The sequence below is a fragment of the Pelophylax lessonae genome, assembly GCF_965119305.1.
Source record: "Pelophylax lessonae genome assembly, chromosome: 11".
Lineage (NCBI taxonomy): Eukaryota > Metazoa > Chordata > Amphibia > Anura > Ranidae > Pelophylax > Pelophylax lessonae.
The window spans coordinates 203,722,737-203,745,537 of record NC_138778.1 but is presented as its reverse complement, the minus strand read 5'-3'; the positions used below and the strand labels follow the sequence as shown (position 1 = coordinate 203,745,537).

Here is a 22,801-nt window from a genome sequence, read left to right as displayed (position 1 = left end):
ATTTATTTACTGGGCATAACATCCTCTTTCACATTATACTAAAAAATTGGGCTAACTTTACTGTTTTCTTATTTTTTAATTTATGAAAGTGTTTTTTTTTTGTTTTTTTTAAATCGGGTTGGAAAAATCGCTACGCAAATACTGTGTGACATAAAAAAAATTGCAATGACCGCAATTTTATTCCTTAGTGCAGTGATGGAGAACCTTGGCACCACAGATGTTGTGGAACTACATTTCCCATGATGCTCATGCACCCTGCAGTGTAGATGAGCATCATGGGAAATGTAGTTCCAAAACATCTGGGGGGGGGGCCAAGGTTCACCATCACTGCCGTAGGGTCTCTGCTAAAAAATATTCATAATGTTTTGGGGGTTCTGGGGGTTTTGGGGGTTCTGAGTAAGTTTCTAGCAAACAAACGATGATTTTTACATGTAGGAGAGGAATGCCGGATCTCACCTGGCATTAACCACTTGCCGACTGCCGCACGACTATTTACGTCTAGTCAGCCCCTCTACGTCGCTAGCCTGTGAGGGTTTTGGGGGGGTCCGCTCCCGCGCGGTCACGGACCCCCCCCCCCCCCCGCACGCATGTGACCGGTGGACCCGATGTCCGCCAGGCACTCGCGATCGACGGTTACAGCGGGAGAAAGGCAGGCGGCTGATGTAAACAAAGCCGCCTGTCATTCTCCCCTGTGTAAGGGTGGAGATCAAACGGTTCTACTATGTAGGACCGTTGATCTCTGTTCTTAAACATCAAGACACAGCCAATCACATTTATAAACACGCCCCTAGGACACACTTAACCCCTCCCTCTCCAATACAGTTAATTCCTTCCCTGCCAGTGTCATTTTTACAGTAACAGTGCATATGTATAGCACTGATTACTGCAGTAATGTCACTGGTAACCCCAAAAGTGTCAAAAATGTCAGTCAAGGGTCCGATCTGTCCGCCCCAATGTCGCAGTACTGCAAAAAAAATCGCAGATCGCCGCCATTACGCGCTAAAAAAAAAAAAACAACAAAAATGACAAAAATCTTTCCCTTAGTTAGTAAACGCAATAACTTTTGCGCAAACCAATCAAAATACGCTTTTTGCGATTTTTTTTTTTTTTTTTTTTTTTTTTTTTTTTTAACCAAACATATGGTTAAAAAAAAAATTGGCCTAAAATGTTAAAAAATGTTGATTTTTACTTTTTTTTGGGGGGAATTTCATATAAAAAAATGTGAAAAATATTGTTATTTTTGGAAAATTTACGCTCTTTTTTTGTTTATAGCGCAAAAAGTAAAAATCGCACAGGTGATCAAATACCACCAAAAGAAAGCTCTGTTTGTGGGAAAAAAAGGACATCAAATTAGTTTAGGTACAGCGTCGCACGACCGCGCAATTGTCCGTTAAAGTCACGCAGTGCCGAATCGCAAAATAGGCCCTGGTCAGGAAGGGGGTAAAATCTTCCGGGGCTTAAGTGGGTAAAGAGGTTAAACCCATGAGTGCTTTTTTTTTTACCACTACAATTCCTTTATACTGGATTATGAAATTCACAAATGCAGCAATTTAGAAATTGGATGAAAGGTTTAGCACTGGGAAACACATTTTGAAAGATACAAAGTGCATTTTATATACAAACTATATAGATCAGACCAATATGAGGGACAAATGAGGAGGAGGAGAAGGGACTTTGTTGTGAATTGGAGACAGTCCCTTGAAATCAGGGACAGTTGGAAGCTATGTGATATACAGGATGCCCACCAGAGGGAGCTATTCTAATATAAAACCTGGAAATATGGAACAGCAAACCAGAAAAAAACTAAAAGCAAATCCATAATTCCCATCAACTGAATGTCACCGCAATAACGTAAAGACGTCTATTTACTAAAAAATGTTCATTCCATTGAAAGCCGCAAAAAAAAAAAAAAATGTTTACAAAACAAAAATATTTGTATTGAATTGTATTGTCTTCCCTCATGTTGTAAAGCGCTGCGCAGACTGTTGGCGATATAAAAATTCTGTATAATAATAATAATATTTAGAGACCCTGAAGTATGGCGATTCTTTTTTTTTTTTTTTTTAAAGTAGTAAAAGACGTTGGTGAAATTTTTTACAATAAGATAAAGGCATTCCCATCTTTTTAAAAAAGCGTTTTCACTTTAAGTGCCTGTTGCCCCAGTGTGTGTGTGAGACCATTGTCAGGCTCTTTTGTTTGTGATTAGCGTGACATGGCTCCTTTAAGAGGGACCCTGGCCCCTCCCTCCTCCTTGCTATGGTGAGAAATAGAGGTTGGGGGGGGAGGAGAGACTTGGCATCCATGGTGTGGTTACAGTGTGATCCCAGAATCTGTCCCCGCTCAGGACTACTGAACATGGTCTGCGCTGGAGCATCCTAGTCCTGGGCACAGGTCTCCGTACCCCCCCCCACCCCTCCCCCCTTCTCCAGTGACAGGATGGGATGCTGTACTGGGAGATGCACCTTGATCCTCCTCTGCACCGTCCAGCTGGTGAGTACAAGTTATAGACTTCTCTCTTCCAGGGGCAGGGACCCCAAAACTGGGGGGGGGGGGGTCATCACTCTCCCATCTCTACATCAGCCTTGGACACTAGCGGAGACACCTATGTCCCTTCCATATCAGCTCCACATATTCTCATCTTAATTACAGGGAATGAAGCAAGATTAGTGAGACTGCATAGGAGGAGGAAGAGGGGTTTACTCCTTCATTCCCCCCCCCCCAATTCCTGATTTCATTTACATTACAGGGAGTAAGTCAGACTGCCTCCTCACTTGGCATTGCTTGGGGGGGTCACTTTGATCGCCCCCCCCCCCCAGGTCCCTTTTTAACTTATCTTGCAATGCAGTGAGAGGAGTGGGACTACCTCCTATGCTTGGGATTGCTGATAGGAAAGGGGGTTCTCCTTCTCACCCCCCCCCCCCCAATTAATTTATGTTACAATGTAGCGAGATGAGTGAGACTGCCTCCCATTCTTGGTATTTGGGGGGGGGGGGTTGGTATTGCTGATAGGGGAGGGGGTTCTCCTTCTCACCCCCCCCCTTCCTAATTAATTTATGTTACAATGTGGCGAGATGGGTGAGACTACCTCCCGTACTTGGTATTGGGGGGGGGGGGATCACTTTGATCACCCCCCCCCCCCCAGGTCCCTTTTTAACTTGTAATGTAGTGAGATAAGTGTGACTACCTCCCATGCTTGGTATTGCCAATGGGGCAGGGGGTTCTCCTCACACTTCCCCCCCCCCCCCCAATTAATTTATGTTACAATGTAGCGAGATGAGTGAGACTACCTCCCACATACTTGGTATTGCTGATAGGAAAGGGGGTTCTCCTTCTCACCCCCCCCCCCTTCCTAATTAATTTATGTTACAATGTAGCAAGATGAGTGAGACTACCTCCCATTCTTGGTATTTTGGGGGGGGGGGGCAATCACTTTGATCACCCCCCCCCCCAGGTCCCTTTTTAACTTGTAATGTAGTGAGATGAGTGAGACTACCTCCCATGCTTGGTATTGCTGATGGGGCAGGGGGTTCTCCCTCTCACCCCCCCCCCCCCACCCAATTATTTTATGTTACAGTGTAGCGAGATGAGTGAGACTACCTCCCATGCTTGGTACTCTCCTTCATATCCCTTCTTATCCCCCCCCCCCCCCCCAATAAATTTATGTTACAATGTAGTGAGATGGGTGAGACATACTTGGCATTGCTCACAGGAGGATGAAGAGGGGTTTCACTGTTATCCCCCCCCCCCCCATTCCTTTTTAAATTTACATCACAGGGAGTGAAGCAAGATGAGTGAGACTGCAGAGGGGTTTACACCTTTATCCCCCCCCCCCATTTCCTTATTTATTTACAATACAGAGAGTGAAGCAAGATGAGTGAGACTGCCTTCCGTACTTGGAATTGCTCATATCAAAGGGAGATCTCACCCCCCCCCCCTCTCTCTTTCTCTTTCCCTTTTTAATACATGTTACACTGTAACAGGTTGAGTGAGACTGCTTGGAGCACGGGGGGGGGGGGGGGGGAGAATAAGGGGGGTTCGCTCTGATATCCAACCCCCCAAAAAAATCCTTATTTAATTCACATTACTAGGAGTGCAGCAAGATGAGGGAGACTGTCTCCTTCCTTTGGCATACCCTTTTTAATTTGTGTTACAATGTACCAAGAGGAGCGAGACTGCTTCACTTGAGATTGCTCTTAGGAGGAAGGGTTTGGGGGGGGGGGGAGGGTAAGCTAGTCTTCTCTCCCCCCCCCCCGGTTCGGTTTTTAAATTTTTAAATATACATTACAGGTAACGAAGCAAGATGAGTGAGACTGCTTCACTCACAGGAGAATGTATTGGGTGGGGTGACTCTTATCCCCCCCAATTGCTTTTTTTGTTTCAATTTACATTACAAGGAATGGAGCAAGATGAGTGAGACTGCCTGCTTCGTTTGGTATTTCTTCTGGGGGGTGGCTCTTGCTCCCCCCCCCCCTCCATTTAAATGTTTTTATTTTTATCGTGCTGACAATATACACAGGGCTTTACATACTATATATTCACAGCAGTCCCTTCCCCGAGGAGCTTACACTCTAATGTCCCCGTCACACATACTGAGACAGGAGCCATCCCACCTGCATGTGTGTGGAGGGTGGGAGGAGATTTGTACACACAGGCACCAAGGATCCCAGCGCTGCGAGTCAGAAGTACGACTACTGTACTGCTACATTCCATTACAGAGACTGCAGCGAGATGAGTGAGACTGCCACCCCTGGCTCAATAATGCCTGTAGGGCATCTGATAGATATAAAAGGCTGAAGGGTTGTACATTTTTTTTTTTTGTCTTAATAAAATGTTGCGTACTGTGGTATGCCAGGAATTTATTATTATTATTATTATTATTATTATACAGGATTTATATAGCGCCAACAGTTTTATGCCAAGAATTATTTAATATTATTATTATTTACTATTATTATTATTTTTTTTATTTGTTTTATTAATTATTATTTACTATTATTATTTATTATTATTATTATTATAATGCAGGATTTATGTAGCGCCAACAGTTTTATGCCAAGAATTATTTAATATTATTATTATTATTATTATTTACTATTATTATTTTTTTTTTTCAATTTGTTTTATTAATTATTATTATTATTATTATTTACTATTATTATTTATTATTATTATAATGCAGGATTTATATACCGTAGCGCCAACAGTTTTTGCCAAGAATGTATTATTTAATATTACTATTCTTATTTATTATTATTATTTACTATTATTATTATTTTATTATTATTATTTACTATTATTATTATAATGCAGGATTTATATAGCGCCAACAGTTTTATGCTCCTCTTTGTGCTTCAAGGATGGTTGGGGCTGTCAGATACCTGAAATGGTCACACCCAGCCCACCCAGATTACTCCCACTTTCCTGGCAGTCCCACCAAGAATAACACACCAACTTTCCCGGGCAGTCCCACCCAGATCACGCCCACTTTCCTGGGCAGTCCCACCCAGATCCCACCCACCCTGATTAAAGGGGAGTGCTGGGAACTATGATGTAAGTGGAGGCTCTGGTTACCAGAGACCCCCTTATATAAGAGTTACACTTTCACCAGAGTCTGCATTGTTCCCCCTTACATCAGAGTTCCCAGCGTTCCTCCTTACTTCAGAGTTCCCAGCGTTCCTCCCTACATCAGAGTTCCCGGCGTTCCTCCCTACATCAGAGTTCCCGGCGTTCCTCCCTACCTCAGAGTTCCCGGCGTTCCTCCCTACCTCAGAGTTCCCGGCGTTCCTCCCTACCTCAGAGTTCCCGGCGTTCCTCCCTACCTCAGAGTTCCCGGCGTTCCTCCCTACCTCAGAGTTCCCGGCGTTCCTCCCTACCTCAGAGTTCCCGGCGTTCCTCCCTACCTCAGAGTTCCCGGCGTTCCTCCCTACCTCAGAGTTCCCGGCGTTCCTCCCTACCTCAGAGTTCCCGGCGTTCCTCCCTACCTCAGAGTTCCCGGCGTTCCTCCCTACCTCAGAGTTCCCGGCGTTCCTCCCTACCTCAGAGTTCCCGGCGTTCCTCCCTACCTCAGAGCCTGCAGAGTTCTCCCTTTCATCAGAGCCTGCAGAGTTCTCCCTTTCATCAGAGCCTGCAGAGTTCTCCCTTTCATCAGAGCCTGCAGAGATCTCCCTTTCATCAGAGCCTGCAGAGTTCTCCCTTTCATCAGAGCCTGCAGAGTTCTCCCTTTCATCAGAGCCTGCAGAGTTCTCCCTTTCATCAGAGCCTGCAGAGTTCTCCCTTTCATCAGAGCCTGCAGAGTTCTCCCTTTCATCAGAGCCTGCAGAGTTCTCCCTTTCATCAGAGCCTGCAGAGTTCTCCCTTTCATCAGAGCCTGCAGAGTTCTCCCTTTCATCAGAGCCTGCAGAGTTCTCCCTTACAGTGTGAGAAAACTCTGCAAGTGCAGATGTAAATAGGAACTCTTAGGATTCAGGTATAAAAGTGGAACTTTGAAGATTCAGATGCAAGGGGGAACTCTTGTGATTAAATCCATGTAATTAGGAATGTTATTTAATCACAAAATTATATGTATAGTGGTGAAAATAATGATTTGATTCCCTGCAGATATTGAAGGTTTGCCCACTTACAAAGAAATGACGGGTCTATAATTGTTATCTTAGGTGTATTTTAAATGATAGAGACAGAATATCAACCTAAAATCCAGAAAAAAACACGATACAAATGTTATAAATTGAATTGCAGTTCAGTGAGTAAAATAAGTATTTGATCCCCCCTACCAACCAACAATAATTCTGACTCGCACAGACTGGCTACAGTGTGTGCTCATGTGGTACACAGATTAGTCCGGTCATTTTAGGAAGGTTCTCCTAATGACCATTCAATATGTGTACAAAAGACACCTTACCACAGAATCTCTTTCGTCCAATCAAACCTCACCATCATGGGCAAGACCAAAGATCTGTCATAGGATGTCAGAGACAAGATTGTAGACCTACACAAGGCTGGAATGGGCTACAAGACCATCAGCAAGAAGCTTGGTGAGAAGGAGACAACTGTTGGAGCGATTATTCGCAAATGGAAAAAATACAAAATAACCATCAATCCCCCCCCCCCCCCCCGGTCTGGAGCTCCATACAAGGTTTTGCCACATGAGGTAAGGATGATCATGAGAAAAGTGAGGGATCAGCCCAGAACTACACAGTAGGAGCTTGTGAATGATCTCAAAGCAGTTTGGACCACAGTCACCAAACAAACCATTGATAACACAATACGCCGCCATAGATTGTAGTCCTGCAGCGCCTGCAAGGTCCCCCCTCCTCAGGAAGGCACACATACAGGCCCATCTGAAGTTTGCCAATGAACATCTAAATGATTCAGAGAAGGATTTGGAGAAAGTGCTGTGGTCAGAGGAGACCAAAATTGAGCTCTTTGGCATTAAGTCCATTCTCCGTGTTTGGAGGAAGAAAAATGCTGACTATGACCCTAAGAACTCCATCCCTACAGTCAAGCACGGAGGTGGAAACATGATGCTTTGGGGCTGTTTCTCTGCTAAAGGTACAGACCGACTTTGCCACATTGAGGGGCCAATGGACAGGGCCATCTATTGTAAAATCTTGGATGAGAACCTTCTTCCCTCAGCCAGAACACTGAAGATGGGTCATGGATGGGTCTTCCAGCATAACAATGACCCAAAACATACCGCCAAGGCAACAAAGGAGTGGTTTAACCACTTTAGGACCGGAGGATTTTCCTGCTTTACGTCCAGGCCACTTTTTGCAACTTGGCACTGCGCAACTTTAACTGACAATTACGCAGTCATACAACGCTGTTACCCAAACGAATTTTACGTCCTTTTTTTCCCCACAAACAGAGCTTTCTTTTGGTGGTATTTGATCACCTCTGCGCTTTTCATTTTTTGCGGTATCAATAAAAAAACGACAATTTTGAAAAAATAACAATATTTTTCTACTTTGACAGTTAAAAAATATCCAATATATTCAATTTTTGTCAAAAATTTAGGCCAAAATGTATTTAGCTACATATCTTTGACAAAAAAATTTTTAATGAGCGTATTTTTAACCGCTTTAAGACCGGAAGATTTTACCCCATTCCTGACCAGGCCATAATTTGCGATTCGGCACTGCGTTATTTTAACGGACAATTGCGCGGTCGTGCCCAAACTAATGTCCTTTTTTTCCCCACAAACAGAGCTTTTTTTTGGTGGTATTTGATCACTGGTGCGATTTTTACTTTCTGCCACAATTTTGAAAAAATAACAATATTTTTCACATTTTTATATGAAATTCCCCCCAAAAAATGTAAAAATCAAAATTTTTTAACATTTTAGGCCAATTTGTTTTCTGCTACATATGTTTGGTAAAAAAAAAATCGCAATAAGCGTATTTTGATTGGTTTGTGCAAAAGTTATTGCAGCTACTAACTACGGGAAATTTTATGTCATTTTTATTGTTTTTTTTTTCTAACTAGTAATAGCGGCGATCTGCAATTTTTTTTGCGGGACTGCGACATTGCAGCGGACAGATCGGACCCCTAACTGACATTTTTGACACTTTTGGGGGTACCAGTGTCATCACTACAGTAATCAGTGCTATAAATATGCACTGTTACTGTAAAAATGACACTGGCAGGGAAGGGGTTAACGTTATTGGTGATCAAGGGGTTAATGTATGCCTGGTGCTTACTGACGTGTGTGGGGGGAGGGGGTTGTGTGACACAGACACAGATCGCAGGTTCAGCTATGCTGAATCCTGTAATCTGACCCTGCCTGTCACATAGGAGATCCGCTTGCTTTGTTTACACAAGCGGGCGGATCTCCTCACTCGATCCCTGACGATCGGGGAAGAGCGGCGGTGATTACCGCCGCTCCTCCCCTGGCCCGACTCCCGCAGTGTCTGAATACAGCGGGAGCGAGGCTCCGGCGGCGCGCGCGCGCGCGCCGCCCACAAGGGGAGGAGTCCAGCGACGTAGATCTATGTTGCTGGACGATAACAAGCCACATTGCTGCAGTACGCTCCATGTGAGTGGTCGACAAGTGGTTAAGAAGCACATTAACCGCTTGCCGACTGCTCACAGTATATTTACTGCGGCAGTCGGCCCCTCACAGGCAGAGTGACGTAGGTCTACGTCGCTCGCCTGTGAGGCTCTGGGGAGCGAGCGCGCGCCCGCGGAGGCGCGCTCACGGACCCCCCCGCGCGTGTGACCAGCGGACCCGATGTCCGCCGGTCACTCGGCGATCGGCGGGGGAGATGGAGAATGTCAGGCAGCTTGTGTAAACAAGCCACCTGTCATTCTCCTCGCTGTAAAGACACTGATCACATGGATCTAGTATGTAGATCCGTTGATCAGTGTCCTTACAGCTCAAGCCACAGCCAATCACAGTAGAAAGCACGCCCCTAGGGACACACACAGCCCCTCCCTCCCAAATAAAGTTAACCCCTTCACTACCAGTGTATTTTTACAGTAACAGTGCATATGTATAGCACTGATTACTGTAGAAATGTCACTGGTAACCCCAAAAGTGTCAAAAATGTCAGTCAAGGGTCCGATCTGTCCGCCGCAATGTCGCAGTCCCGCAAAAAAATCGCAGATCGCCGCCATTACACGTTAAAAAAAAAAACACCAAAAATGACAAAAATCTTTCCCTTTGTTAGTAAACGCGATAACTTTTGCGCAAACCAATCAAAATACGCTTTTTGCGATTTTTTTTTTTTCTACCAAACATAGGTAGCAGAAAACAAATTGGCCGAAAATTTTAAAAAATTTAGATTTTTACATTTTTTTGGGGGGGAATTTCATATAAAAAAATGTGAAAAATATTGTTATTTTTGCAAAATGTACGCTCTTTTTTTGTTTATAGCGCAAAAAGTAAAAATCGCACGGGTGATCAAATACCACCAAAAGAAAGCTCTGTTTGTGGGAAAAAAAGGACGCCAAATTTGTTTAGATACAGCGTCGCACGGCCGCGCAATTGTCTGTTAAAGTCACGCAGTGCCGAATCGCAAAATACCCCCTGGTCGTTTAGCAGCCAAATCCTCTGGGGCTTAAGTGGTTAAGGTCATGGAAGGGCCTAGCCAGTCTCCAGACCTTAATCCTATAGAAAATTTATGCAGAGAGCTGAAACTTCGAGTTGCCAAGCGACAGCCAAGAAACCTTAAGGATTTAGAGAAGATCTGTAAAGAAGAGTGGACCAAAATCCCTCCTGAGATGTGTGCAAACCTGGTCACCAACTACAAGAAACGTCTGACCTCTGTGCTTCCCAACAAGGGATTCTCCACCAACTACTAAGTCATGTTTTGCATAGGGATCAAATACTTATTTTACTCACTGAACTGCAAATCAATTTATATTTGTATCATGTGTTTTTTTTTCTGGATTTTGGGTTGATATTCTGTCTCTATCTTTGTCTCTATCATTTAAAATACACCTATGATACCATTTATAGACCCTTCATTTCTTTGTAAGTGGGCAAGCTTACAAAAACTGCAGGGGATCAAATAATTATTTTCCCCACTGTAAAATTTATACTACAAGAAAAGAATTTGCTGTGAGCCAATAAAGGATTCTGATTTGGCTTGAAGAAAAAGTGGCAACTCTACACAAGACAGCAGGAAGAGGGCCTGCTGCATACATGTAAAAGTGCCCCGCAACTGGAGTAAAGGGCTCTGGGATCATTTTTAAGGGCCCTCGGGGTTGGAGGGAAGGGTCCTGGGACCAGAGGTCAGTGGGGCCCTTCATGGTTTCTTACACCAGGGCCTTGCAAGTTCTAGTTACGCCTCTGATTTGTCATGTTTGAAAGTGCAAGAAAACCCCCAAATTTTGGCTTGTCACCAAAACAGGTATAGAGGGGAAATCCTTTAGTGGGGACACCATTTCTGGTGACACACTGGGATTCCTTCACTTTGGAGGGATTTCCTCTCACTTCCTGTTTTGACTATGGGACAGGAAGTGAAGGGAAATCTCTCCAGTTGGACACAGATGGCAAAAAAAAAGAGGTCCTAACCCTACCTTACCCTACCCAAAATGAAAAAAGTTTTGCTTTAAGATCTACTTTCAAGATAAGGGCATACTGCACCGAAATGCATGCACGCTATGGCACCCGTATCCGAGTCTTACATGGTTCTGGTGAAGCTAATTTTACATGTTGTTATTTTTTGAATAATTTTCCCTGTTTGGGACATTTCATTCCTCTCCCCACCTTCCCCCGCCTCCCTCCCCCCAGGGCCACTTCTCACGCTTGTGGTGTTTATTGATTTGATAGATGAATAAGGGATCTGCTGTGACTTGTCATGGTCCAGCGTCGCCGATGGAACTTAATGTCCCCCGGGGGTGCACAGATCGCTTATTCTGGTTCTGTAGCAGAAACATAACAGCTGTTGCAGATGTAGAGAGAGACAGGTGACACTCACTGCTGGACGAGCCCGCTGCCATGGAACTACAAGTCACAGCATGACCTGCCAGCTGGTGCTATAACAGGGATGGGCTACCTCAGCCATTGTGGAACTACAAGTTATAGCATAACCTGCCAGCTGATCCTATACAGGGGTAGGCTACGTCAGCCATTTTGGAAGTAAAAGTCACAGGATGACTTACCAGCTGGCCCCATACTTAGGGTAGGCAGCCTCAGCTATTGTAGAACTACAAGTCACAGCTTAACCTGCCAGCTGGCCCTATACCAGGGGTAGGCTTCCTCAGCTATTGTGGAACTACAAGTCACAGCATGACTTGCCAGCTAGCCCTATACCAGGGGTAGGCTACCTAGGCTGTTGTGGAACTACAAGTCACAGCATGACTTGCCAGCTAGCCCTATACTAGGGGAAGGGAACCTCAGCTATTGTGGAACTACATGTCCCAGCATGAAATGCCAGATGGCCCTATACTAGGTGCAGGCAGCCTTTGCTAATTTGGTACTACAAGTCACAGTGTGGCCTGCCAGCTGGCCCTATGCCAAGGGAAGGCAGCCTCAGCTATTGTGGTAATACAAGTCACAGCATTAAATGCCAGATGGCCCTATACTAGGGGTAGGCAACCTCAGCTACTGTGGAACTACAAGTCACAGCATGAAATGCCAGCTGGCCTTATACCGGGGGTGGAGGACCTCTGCTGTTGTGGAACTACAAGTCCCAGGAGGCATGACAAGACTGACAACCACAGGCATGACTCCCAGAGGCATGGGATTTGTAGTTTCACCAAAGTCACATTCACTTCTTTATAAACCGACCCTGTGTGGTGCTCCAGAGCAGGAAGCAGAGCCTGCCTATGTAATGAATACATAGAACCCATTAACATCTATAGAAACACATTCCCATGCTGTGAACATTCATCTGCACATGGAGGAATGTGGAGCGTCCGGCCTCTCCCGGTTGTCAGTATGCAATGAGGTGCAGCATGAGAGAAGATTCCAGTGCCGTGATTGGTTTATTGAATTCCATATTTGACATTGCATTGTAGAGCACTGCACATGGGTCACTTTCTCCGGCCCCTACTCAGTGTTGGGGGTAACTAGTTACAAAGTAACTAATTACAGTAACTAAATTACTTTTTTTGGTAACTAAGTAAAGTAACTAGTTACAATACTAATATTGGTAACTACACTACTTTACTAGGCTATAAGAAGTAACTACACTACTTTACTAGGCTATAAGAAGTAACTACACTACTTTACTAGGCTATAAGAAGTAACTACACTACTTTACTAGGCTATAAGAAGTAACTACACTACTTTACTAGGCTATAGGAACGCCCTTTCCTGCGTTACCCAAGCCGTGCGATACAATCGTTATTTAGAAGAATAGAGAGGGATGAAGTTTATGACTTTTTGTTGCACTTTATGTTTTATTCTGTTTTTTCAGGTTTTGTTCTCATTTTTCCCAAAGCCTGTGTTTATACAATAAACTCTATGCAGAAAGAGTGTCATGTATCTTCTTCTACACCGTCAATTATGAAAGAGGAAAGTAAAGTAATAAGTAGTGAAGTTACTTTTCAAATGCAGTAACTAGTAAAGTAATCTCATTACAATTTACAGAAGTAACTAGTAACTAGTTACATTTTTTGAGTAACTACCCCAACACTGCCCCTACTTATCAGAGACCCTCCGCCACTCTCATAGGACCATGCTGGGTGGAAGCTCATCAAGCTGGACACAAAAACTGTGTTTAAGGATAGAAATTCACCAAATGCCTTGGCAAACCCAGATATTGCTTTGTAAAGTAGTAGTGACATCATCAGTGTACTTTGTAGAAGGAATCCCATCTGTGCTGCCCTGGAATGCTGCTGAATCTCCCTCGCTAGTGGTCTGACTTATGAGGGGACCACTCCATAGACCCAGGTGAAGGATCTCTCAGGGACTCTGTCCTTGCTGGGTTGTCCCCAGGACAGGATGGCCCGTGTGACATAGCCGCTGGGATAAAATGACAACTTCACATAAGAGGACTCCTGTACCTCCACAGACCTCCTTTACCCCCCCCCCCCCCCTCCATGGACCACTTTATAGGGAATGAGCCATCTTTGCCATCTTTGAATGTCTTTGTTTTGTACATCATGTAGAAATGATTATTGGACAAACTCCCCAGTCTGCAGCTTTCAATCTGAATATCTTTATTATTTAGCAGAACAGAGTTTAAATGATGTACAAAGTCTATTTTATACCTGACACAGAATCCCAGATGAGGACCGAGAGCTCTGTAGATCCAGAGAAAGGCGAAGAAACCCCCCCCCCCCCCCCGGAGGCTTTTGTAGCCAATTGTGTCTCAGTGCCGGCTCATCACACTATAGCAATGTCTGACAACGCATGTGATTCGCACCGCACTGCTCTGAAAATCACCAGCGATGTCTGTGCGATGTGAATTCAGCCATACAGATTAGTGATCGACCCATATCGGTTTTTCGTTGCCGATACCTACTATATTTTGGCCATTGCATATCGATATTGGACGATATTTTTGTACATTTAAAAAAAAGTTGTTTTTTTTTTTTTTTTTGACAGGTACTCTTGTGGAGGGATCTGGGGGTCTAAAATACCCCAAACCCCTCCTCTGCACTTAAAAGCATTCAAAACGCCAAGTTTGGCTCTTTTGAATGCTGTCATTTTTTTTAATCTGGCGCCAGTACCCGGAAGTGATGTCACTCATGACATCACTTCCAGGTTTTTGCATGGAGACCCGATCAGAGCCGAATGCGGCTTCGATAGGGTCTTCGGCAGCCGTGCAGGCCGGTTGCTCGGGTCTCGCAGAACCCGGCGGGAGGGGGGGGGACGTCCCCTCCCTCTCCTTGTAATGACAGCCGAGTGGCTTCTCAGCCGCATCGGTTGTCATTTCAAGACAGCCGACCGTTGGCTATGGACGCCGGTACCGGGGTGATGTCTCTAGCTGCTGGCATCACTCCGGTACAGCATTTTCCGAAATATCGGCAATATCGGCCACCTTGGTGGCCGATTCCGATATATTGGGGAAAGTGCATATCGGCCCTCGATACATCGGCTTTTCCGATAATCGGTTGATCCCTAATACAGATTGTATGGCTGAATTTGCATCGCATTCGGACCAAAGTTGTGCAGGACCCTTATTTTGGTCCGCACCAGAATCAAATCGGATGGGTGTTCACATCTAATGCGATCCAATTCCTGTCTGAATTGACAGTTCAGACTGCGATATGCGAACCAATCTGGGGTTGTCATTAACTTTGTATTAACACTCCCAGCAGTTTGCATAGGGCAGTGTGACTGCCTGGGAGTCGGGTGCGATGCGGGAATCCGCAGTGGATTCGCAGGGTTCCCCCATCACACCAATGTGAACCGGAAGTCAGAGGGGAAAAAAAAAAGTAATTTCTGACCCCAAATCTGGCGATCGTTATTCCCCCCCGGACCCCACATCCAGAATTTCACTGCTTATTGCTGGATGGTATTGGCATAAACAACCAATTCCCTCTCCTATAAGGCTCCGTTCACACCTATTACATGGAAATATAAAAATGGCGCTCCTGATGGAATAGCACTAAAAATGTGTTACATTAATAAATTAAATTATTATTATACAGGATTTATATAGCGCCAACAGTTTGCGCAGCGCTTTACAATGTAAAGGGGAAGACAATACAGTTCAAAACAGGAGGAACTAGAGGGCCCTGCTCGTTAGAGCTTACAATCTAGAATTAAATGGATACAGCTGCCATCAATTTTTTGGTGTACCCAAAAACATAGGAAAAAAGGGGGGGATTTGAGGCGCCGTAACTAAAAAATTGCTAATTGCAAAATATAAATAATGAATATATAAATAAGATACATAAATAAATGAAAAATGAATAAATAAAATTAATAAAAATAAATAAAATAAAAATAAATAAAATGAAAAAATAAATAAATAAATGAAAAAATAAATAAATAAATGAATGAAATTATTAGGTGATAAAATACATTATATATAAATACAATATTAGGAAAAGTCTATTAATTCCACCACAATTGTGACAAAGTGCTCAAACAGGTCCTCTTTTTCAAGCACTTTATGAACAGGAGGACCTGTTTGAACACTTTTTTTTTTTTTGCACTGGATGAATTAATGGACTTTTCCTAATATTGTATTTATATATTATGTATTTTATCACCTAATAATTTCATTCATTTATTTATCAATATATTTATGTATCTTATTTATATATTCATTATTTATATTTTGCAATTAGCAATTTTTTAGTTACAGCGCCTCAAATCACCCCCTTTTCTTCCGTTCACACCTATGCAGTTTTCTTTTGATCCGTTTCTACAGTGCTTTTTGCTGTGCGTTTAGCATTTTTGCCACATTTTTTGACACTTTTTTTTTTTTTTGCTTTGCATTTTTTATGCTTTTTTTTTTCCTTTGGCCAATTAGTTGTTGGGCAGATTAAAAAAATGCTAAATTGTGGCAATAACGCATTACATGCTTTTCTGCAGCTTTTTAATTGAAGTCTATTGGGCCATAAACACACTGTTTTGCGTTTTAAAAAAAACCCTGACCCTTTCCATAGAGGCAGCGGCTGAAAATAGCATAGATACTGTATGAATGTGTCCCATAGAAAAACGTGTTTAATGGACTGTAGTGCGTTTCTGCAAAAAGCACTAAAAAACACAAAGGTGTGAACCAGGTCTAATGGGACAGAGGGAGGGAAGGAGGATCCGCTGGGTCTGGGTGATGTCTTCCTCCTCTCTTCTCATTTAGCAATTCTCTCCTCCACTTTTTCCCTTTTTGCCTTCATCCTTTACTTATGCCTCGTACACACGTGCAGATTGTCGGACGAAAAGATTCGGCCGACGACCGATCGGCCGATTGTCGGCTTGTTAGTATGATGCTTCCGACAGCCGACAGCGCACTTTCGGTCGAACAGAATCTGTCGTGCAAGCATTAAAATTTTTGTATGCCGACACCAGAACGGCCGATTGTTCGCCAGTCAGTACAGAATTCGGCCGACAGACAGCAGATTTGCAAGACTGGGCATGCTCAGAAAAGAAAAAAGACAAGGAAAGTTAACCATCACATGACATCACTTCTGCAGTCGGCTGTTGTTGGCCGACAAAATTTGTGTGCAGTCTTTTGCAGTTTTCAACAGACACGACAGCCCTGGACAAAAAACGGCCGATCGTTCGGCCGACAATCTGCACGTGTGTACGAGGCATTACCTTTTCCTTTTCTTTATTCATCAAAGCTTATAAACAAAAGGACAAACAAATATACATACAGTGGGTATGGAAAGTATTCAGACCCCCTTAAATTTTTCACTCTTTTTTATATTGCAGCCATTTGCTAAAATCATTTAGGTTCATTCTTCTTCCTCATGAATGTACACATAGCACCCCATACTGACAGAAAAACACAGAATTGTTGACATTGTTGCAGATTTATTAAAAAAGAAAAACTGAAATATCACATGGTCCTAAGTATTCAGACCCTTTGCTCAGTATTTAGTAGAAGCCCCCTTTTGATCTAATACAGCCAGGAGTCTTTTTGGGAAAGATGCAACAAGTCTTTCACACCTGGATTTGGGGATCCTCTGCCATTCCTCCTTGCAGATCCTCTCCAGTTCTGTCAGGTTGGATGGTAAATGTTGGTGGACAGCCATTTTTAGGTCTCTCCAGAGATGCTCAATTGGGTTTAAGTCAGGGCTCTGGCTGGGCCATTCAAGAACAGTCACAGAGTTGTTGTGAAGCCACTCCTTCGTTATTTTATCTGTGTGCTTAGGGTCATTGTCTTGTTGGAAGGTAAACCTTCGGCCCAGTCTGAGGTCCAGAGCACTCTGGAGAAGGTTTTTGTCCAGGATATCCCTGTACTTGGCCGCATTCATCTTTCCCTCGATTGCAACCAGTCGTCCTGTCCCTGCAGCTGAAAAACACCCCCACAGCATGATGCTGTCACCACCATGCTTCACTGTTTGGACTGTATTGGACAGGTTATGAGCAGTGCCTGGTTTTCTCCACACATACCGCTAAGAATTAAGGCCAAAAAGTTCTATTTTGGTCTCATCAGACCAGAGAATCTTATTTCTCACCATCTTGGAGTCCTTCAGGTGTTTTTTAGCAAACTCCATGCGGGCTTTCATGTGTCTTACACTGAGGAGAGGCTTCCGTCGGGCCACTCTGCCATAAAGCCCCGACTGGTGGAGGGCTGCAGTGATGGTTGACTTTCTACAACTTTCTCCCATCTCCTGACTGCATCTCTGGAGCTCAGCCACAGTGATCTTTGGGTTCTTCTTTACCTCTCTCACCAAGGCTCTTCTCCCCCGATAGCTCAGTTTGGCCGGACGGCCAGCTCTAGGAAGGGTTCTGGTCGTCCCAAACGTCTTCCATTTGAGGATTATGGAGGCCACTGTGCTCTTAGGAACCTTAAGTGCAGCAGAAATATTTTTGTGCCTTGCCACAATTCTGTCTCTGAGCTCTTCAGGCAGTTCCTTTGACCTCATGATTCTCATTTGCTCTGACATGCATTGTGATCTGGAAGGTCTTATATAGACAGGTGTGTGGCTTTCCTAATCAAGTCCAATCAGTATAATCAAACATAGCTGGACTCAAATGAAGGTGTAGAACCATCTCAAGGATGATCAGAAGAAATGGAAAGCACCTGAGTTAAATATATGAGTGTCACAGCAAAGGGTCTGAATACTTAGGACCATGTGATATTTCAGTTTTTCTTTTTTAATAAATCTGCAACAATGTCAACAATTCTGTGTTTTTCTGTCAGTATGGGGTGCTATGTGTACATTCATGAGGAAGAAGAATGAACTTAAATGATTTTAGCAAATGGCTGCAATATAACAAAGAGTGAATAATGTAAGGGGGTCTGAATACTTTCCGTACCCACTGTGCATTCATATATATACAGTGCATCCGGAAAGTATTCACAGCGCTTCACTTTTTCCACATTTTGTTATGTTACAGCTTTATTCCAAAATGGATTAAATTTATTATTTTCCTCAAAATTCTACAAACAATCCCCCATAATGACAACATGAAAGTTTGTTTGAAATCTTTGCAAATGTATTAAAAACTAAAAAACAAAAAAAATTCCCATGTACACACTGTAAGTATTCACAGCCTTTGCTCAATACTTTGTTGACGCGCCTTTGGCACCAATTACAGCCTCAAGTATTTTTGAGTATGATGCTACAAGCTTGGCACACCTATTTTTGGGCAGTTTCTCCCATTCTTCTTTGCAGGACCTCCCAAGTTCCATCAGGTTGGATGGGGAGGGTCGGTGCACAGCCATTTTCAGATCTCTCCAGAGATGTTCAATTGGGTTCAAGTCTGGACTCTGGCTGGGCCACTCAAGGACATTCAGAGTTGTCCCGTAGCCACTCCTTTGTTATCTTGGCTGTGTGCTTAGGGTCGTTGTCCTGTTGGAAGATGAACCTTCGCCCCAGTCTGAGGTCCAGAGAGCTCTGGAGCTGGTTTTCATCAAGGATGTCTCTGTACATTGCTGCATTCATCTTTCCCTCTATCCTGACTAGTCTCCCAGTTCCTGCTGCTGAAAAACATCCCCACAGCATGATGCTTCCACCACCATGCTTTACTGTAGGGATGATAATATTGGCCAGGTAATGAGTGGTGCCTGGTTTCCTCCAGACATGACGCTTGCCATTCAAGAGTTGAACTTTTGCTTCATCAGACCAGAGAATTTTGTTTCTCATGGTCTGAGAGTCCTTCAGGTGCCTTTTGGTAAACTCCAGGTGGGCTGTCAAGTGACTTTTACTGAGGAGTGGCTTCTCTCTAGCCGCTCTACCATACAAGCCTGATTGGTGGAGTGCTGCAGAGATGATTGTTCTTCTGGAAGGTTCTCCTCTCTCCACAGAGAAACGCTGGAGCTCTGTCAGAGTAATCATCGGGTTCTTGGTCACCTCTCTGACTAAGGCCCTTCTCCCCCAATTGCTCAGTTTGACCGGGCAACCCACTCTAGGAATAGTCCTGGTGCTTCCATACTTCTCCCATTTACAGATGATGGAGGCCACGGTGCTCATTGGCACCTTCAATGCTGCAGCATTTTTTCTGTATCCTTCCCCAGATCTGTGCCTCCATACAACCCTGTCTCTGAGGTCTACAGACAACTCCTTGGACTTCATGGCTTGGTTTGTGCTCTGACATGCACTGTTACCTGTGGGACCTTATATAGACAGGTGTGTTCCTTTCCAAATCATGTCCAATCAACTGAATTTACCACAGGTGGACTCCAATCAAGTTATAGAAACTCTTTTTTTTATTGCATTTATTGAACAGATCTAAACGAACACATTTATTGGTAAATTTAACAAACCGGGAGCACATACTGTATGAGATGTTGGGATTGTTAGAATTGACATACACTTTATCAGTAAATGATGGCCATAAAGTTTTATCCTTCCCCCCCCCCCCCCCCCCCCAACATGCACGAGGTTACCTATTATGTGCTGCGGATTATTGGCATTTATGTCCACAGGTGTCCTAGGTGCATGTATATGTGTATGTATGGTAGGGTGGGGTGTCCTTTTAAAAAAGTCCTTTTTTTTTTCTTTTATAAATTTTAACAATATAATTGTTCTTTTTTTTGTTTATATAACTATAAACATAAGTTTAACTAAAGCCCCATTCACACTTGTGCGACTTGTCATGCATGGCAAGTTGCACTGCATGTTTCTAAATGAGTACCGCTTATATTTGTGTGACTTAAAATTGCAGCAACTTTAAAGTAGTTTCTGTACTACTTTGGTTCAGCTTTCATGCGACTTGAGGGCCATAGACTTCAATGTTAACCCTCAAAAGTTGCAGCTACATGCAGGGCAGCCATCAGGGGGGGACAGCCCATACACATGTAAGGGGCTCAGGCATTCCGAGGGGTCCAGACGCCAAGGCCCCAACCAAGGAGACCGAATAGTTGCAGCTGCAGTAACTAGCAATTGCTAAAGCATAGCGGGTGCAGAGTAAGCTGATGCAGCTGAAGGGATGTCTCTTTGCTGGATTGCGTTGTCTCTTTGCTGAAAATATGAGGCTGTCTCTTTGCTGGATTGGGATATCACTTTGCTGAATATATGAAGCAGTCTCTTTACTTGATTGGGAAGTCTCTTTGCTGAAAATATGAGGCTGTCTCTTTGTTGAATTGGGATATCTCTTTGCTGAATATATGGGGATGTGAAATCGAAGTGGGTGCACTGAAGGACTCGGTGGGATGGCCAGTGGGCGGATTCGGTGGGACGGCCAGAGGGCGGGCCCTGCGGAATGTTGGTGGTCAGGCACGGTGGGGCCCAGGCCTTAAGCTGTGTAAGGGGCCCCAAAATTTCTGATGGCTGCCCTGGCTACATGATATACATGCGACTTGTGTGCAACTTTGCTAAGCATAAACAATCACATAGTCTGCTTTTCGACCCCCCCTCTCCTAGCCCAATACTCCTGCAGAGAAGCCCCTCCTGAGAAAATTGTCCATCTATCTCTGTTCCCGGTGTCCCTTCTGCAACAGAAAGGGGCTCTAACCTTAACCATAACCCTAACCCTAGCCATAACCCTAACCATAACCCTAGCCATAAACCTAACCCTATCCATAGCCCTAACCCTAGTCATAACCGTAGCCATAAACCTAACCCTAGTCATAAACCTAACCCTAGCTATAACCCTAACCCTAGCTATAACCCTAACCCTAGCTATAACCCTAACCCTAGCCATAAACCTAACCCTAGTCATAACCGTAGCCATAAACCTAACCCTAGTCATAAACCTAACCCTAGCTATAACCCTAACCCTAGCTATAACCCTAACCCTAGCCATAAACCTAACCCTAGTCATAACCGTAGCCATAAACCTAACCCTAGTCATAAACCTAACCCTAGCTATAACCCTAACCCTAGCCATAAACCTAACCCTAGTCATAACCGTAGCCATAAACCTAACCCTAGCTATAACCCTAACCCTAGCTATAAACCTAACCCTAGCTATAAACCTAACCCTAGCTATAACCCTAACCCTAGCCATAAACCTAACCCTAGCCATAAACCTAACCCTAGCCATAAACCTAACCCTAGCTATAACCCTAACCCTAGCTATAACCCTAACCCTAGCCATAAACCTAACCCTAGCTATAACCCTAACTCTAGCCATAGCCCTAACTCTAGCCAAAGTCTGCATGAATACGTTTCTGATATTCCAATATATACAGTAACTGTATCTTTTATACAAATCCTAAAACGTTATCTTTGAGCTCCATTCAGTGATATTGCCTGGGCTGAGATCAGTCTGCTGCAGGCAGGAGGAAGCATTTCCTCAGTCTCCTCTCCCCCAGGGATCAGGCTGTACATTGTAACTTTGTAGCAAGTCTCATGGTGAGAGGCTGCAGCAGGGGTTGATCTGTGTCAGACATTTGTGATCAAAGACCAGAGCTGCACAGGCCACACGATTTTACCTGTCCAGGAAGTAGATAATGAACCTGGATGATGCCTGAACAAAGATAGTTTTATCCTTCTAGAGAGAATAGTGGATGAAGACATTAATGCTGTGAGTGGTAATAAATACCCGAATGTGTGACAATGACACATTACTCAGCATGAACAAGTGTATCTGATGACAGGTCCTCCTAGTTATTTCCATGAAATTATCACTTCCAGGCATGTGGTTGACAACTTTACAAAGCCTGCAGCTCCTTATTAAAGGATGGGTGGGTGAATTGTGTAGAATCCCTAGGTGGATGAATTGTGTAGGATCCTGGGGTGGGTGAATTGTGTAGAATCCCGGGGTGGGTGAATTATGAAGGATCCCGGGTCCCGGGGTGGATGAATTGTGTAGGAGTCTGGGGTGGATGAATTGTGTAGGAACCCGGGGTGGATGAATTGTGTAGGAACCCGGGGTGGATGAATTGTGTAGGAACCCGGGGTGGATGAAATGTGTAGGAGCCTGGGGTGGATGAATTGTGTAGAATCCCGGGGTGGGTGAATTATGAATGATCCCGGGGTGGATGAATTGTGTAGGAACCCGGGGTGGATGAATTGTGTAGGATCCCGGGGTGGATGAAATGTGTAGGAGCCTGGGGTGGATGAATTGTGAAGGATCCCGGGGTGGATGAAATGTGTAAGAGCCTGGGGTGGGTGAATTATGAATGATCCCGGGGTGGATGAATTGTGTAGGATCCCGGGGTGGATGAATTGTGTAGGAACCCGGGGTGGATGAATTGTGTAGGAACCCGGGGTGGATGAATTGTGTAGGAACCCGGGGTGGATGAAATGTGTAGGAGCCTGGGGTGGATGAATTGTGTAGAATCCCGGGGTGGGTGAATTATGAATGATCCCGGGGTGGATGAATTGTGTAGGAACCCGG

At 44.1% G+C, this 22,801-nt stretch overlaps 1 protein-coding gene across 3 annotated transcripts in view; it reads left to right on the top strand.

Annotated features, from left to right (window-relative positions):
* Positions 1–2,340: 2,340 nt before the first annotated feature.
* NKAIN4 (sodium/potassium transporting ATPase interacting 4) overlaps positions 2,341–22,801 on the top strand; it is a 77,223-nt gene continuing 56,762 nt past the window's right edge. For all 3 annotated transcript variants that reach the window (XM_082271972.1, XM_082271971.1, XM_082271970.1), the window contains exon 1: positions 2,341–2,490. In XM_082271972.1, coding sequence (XP_082128098.1) covers positions 2,437–2,490 — 54 coding nt within the window. In that variant the 5' untranslated portion in view covers positions 2,341–2,436. The remainder of the gene's footprint in view (positions 2,491–22,801) is intronic.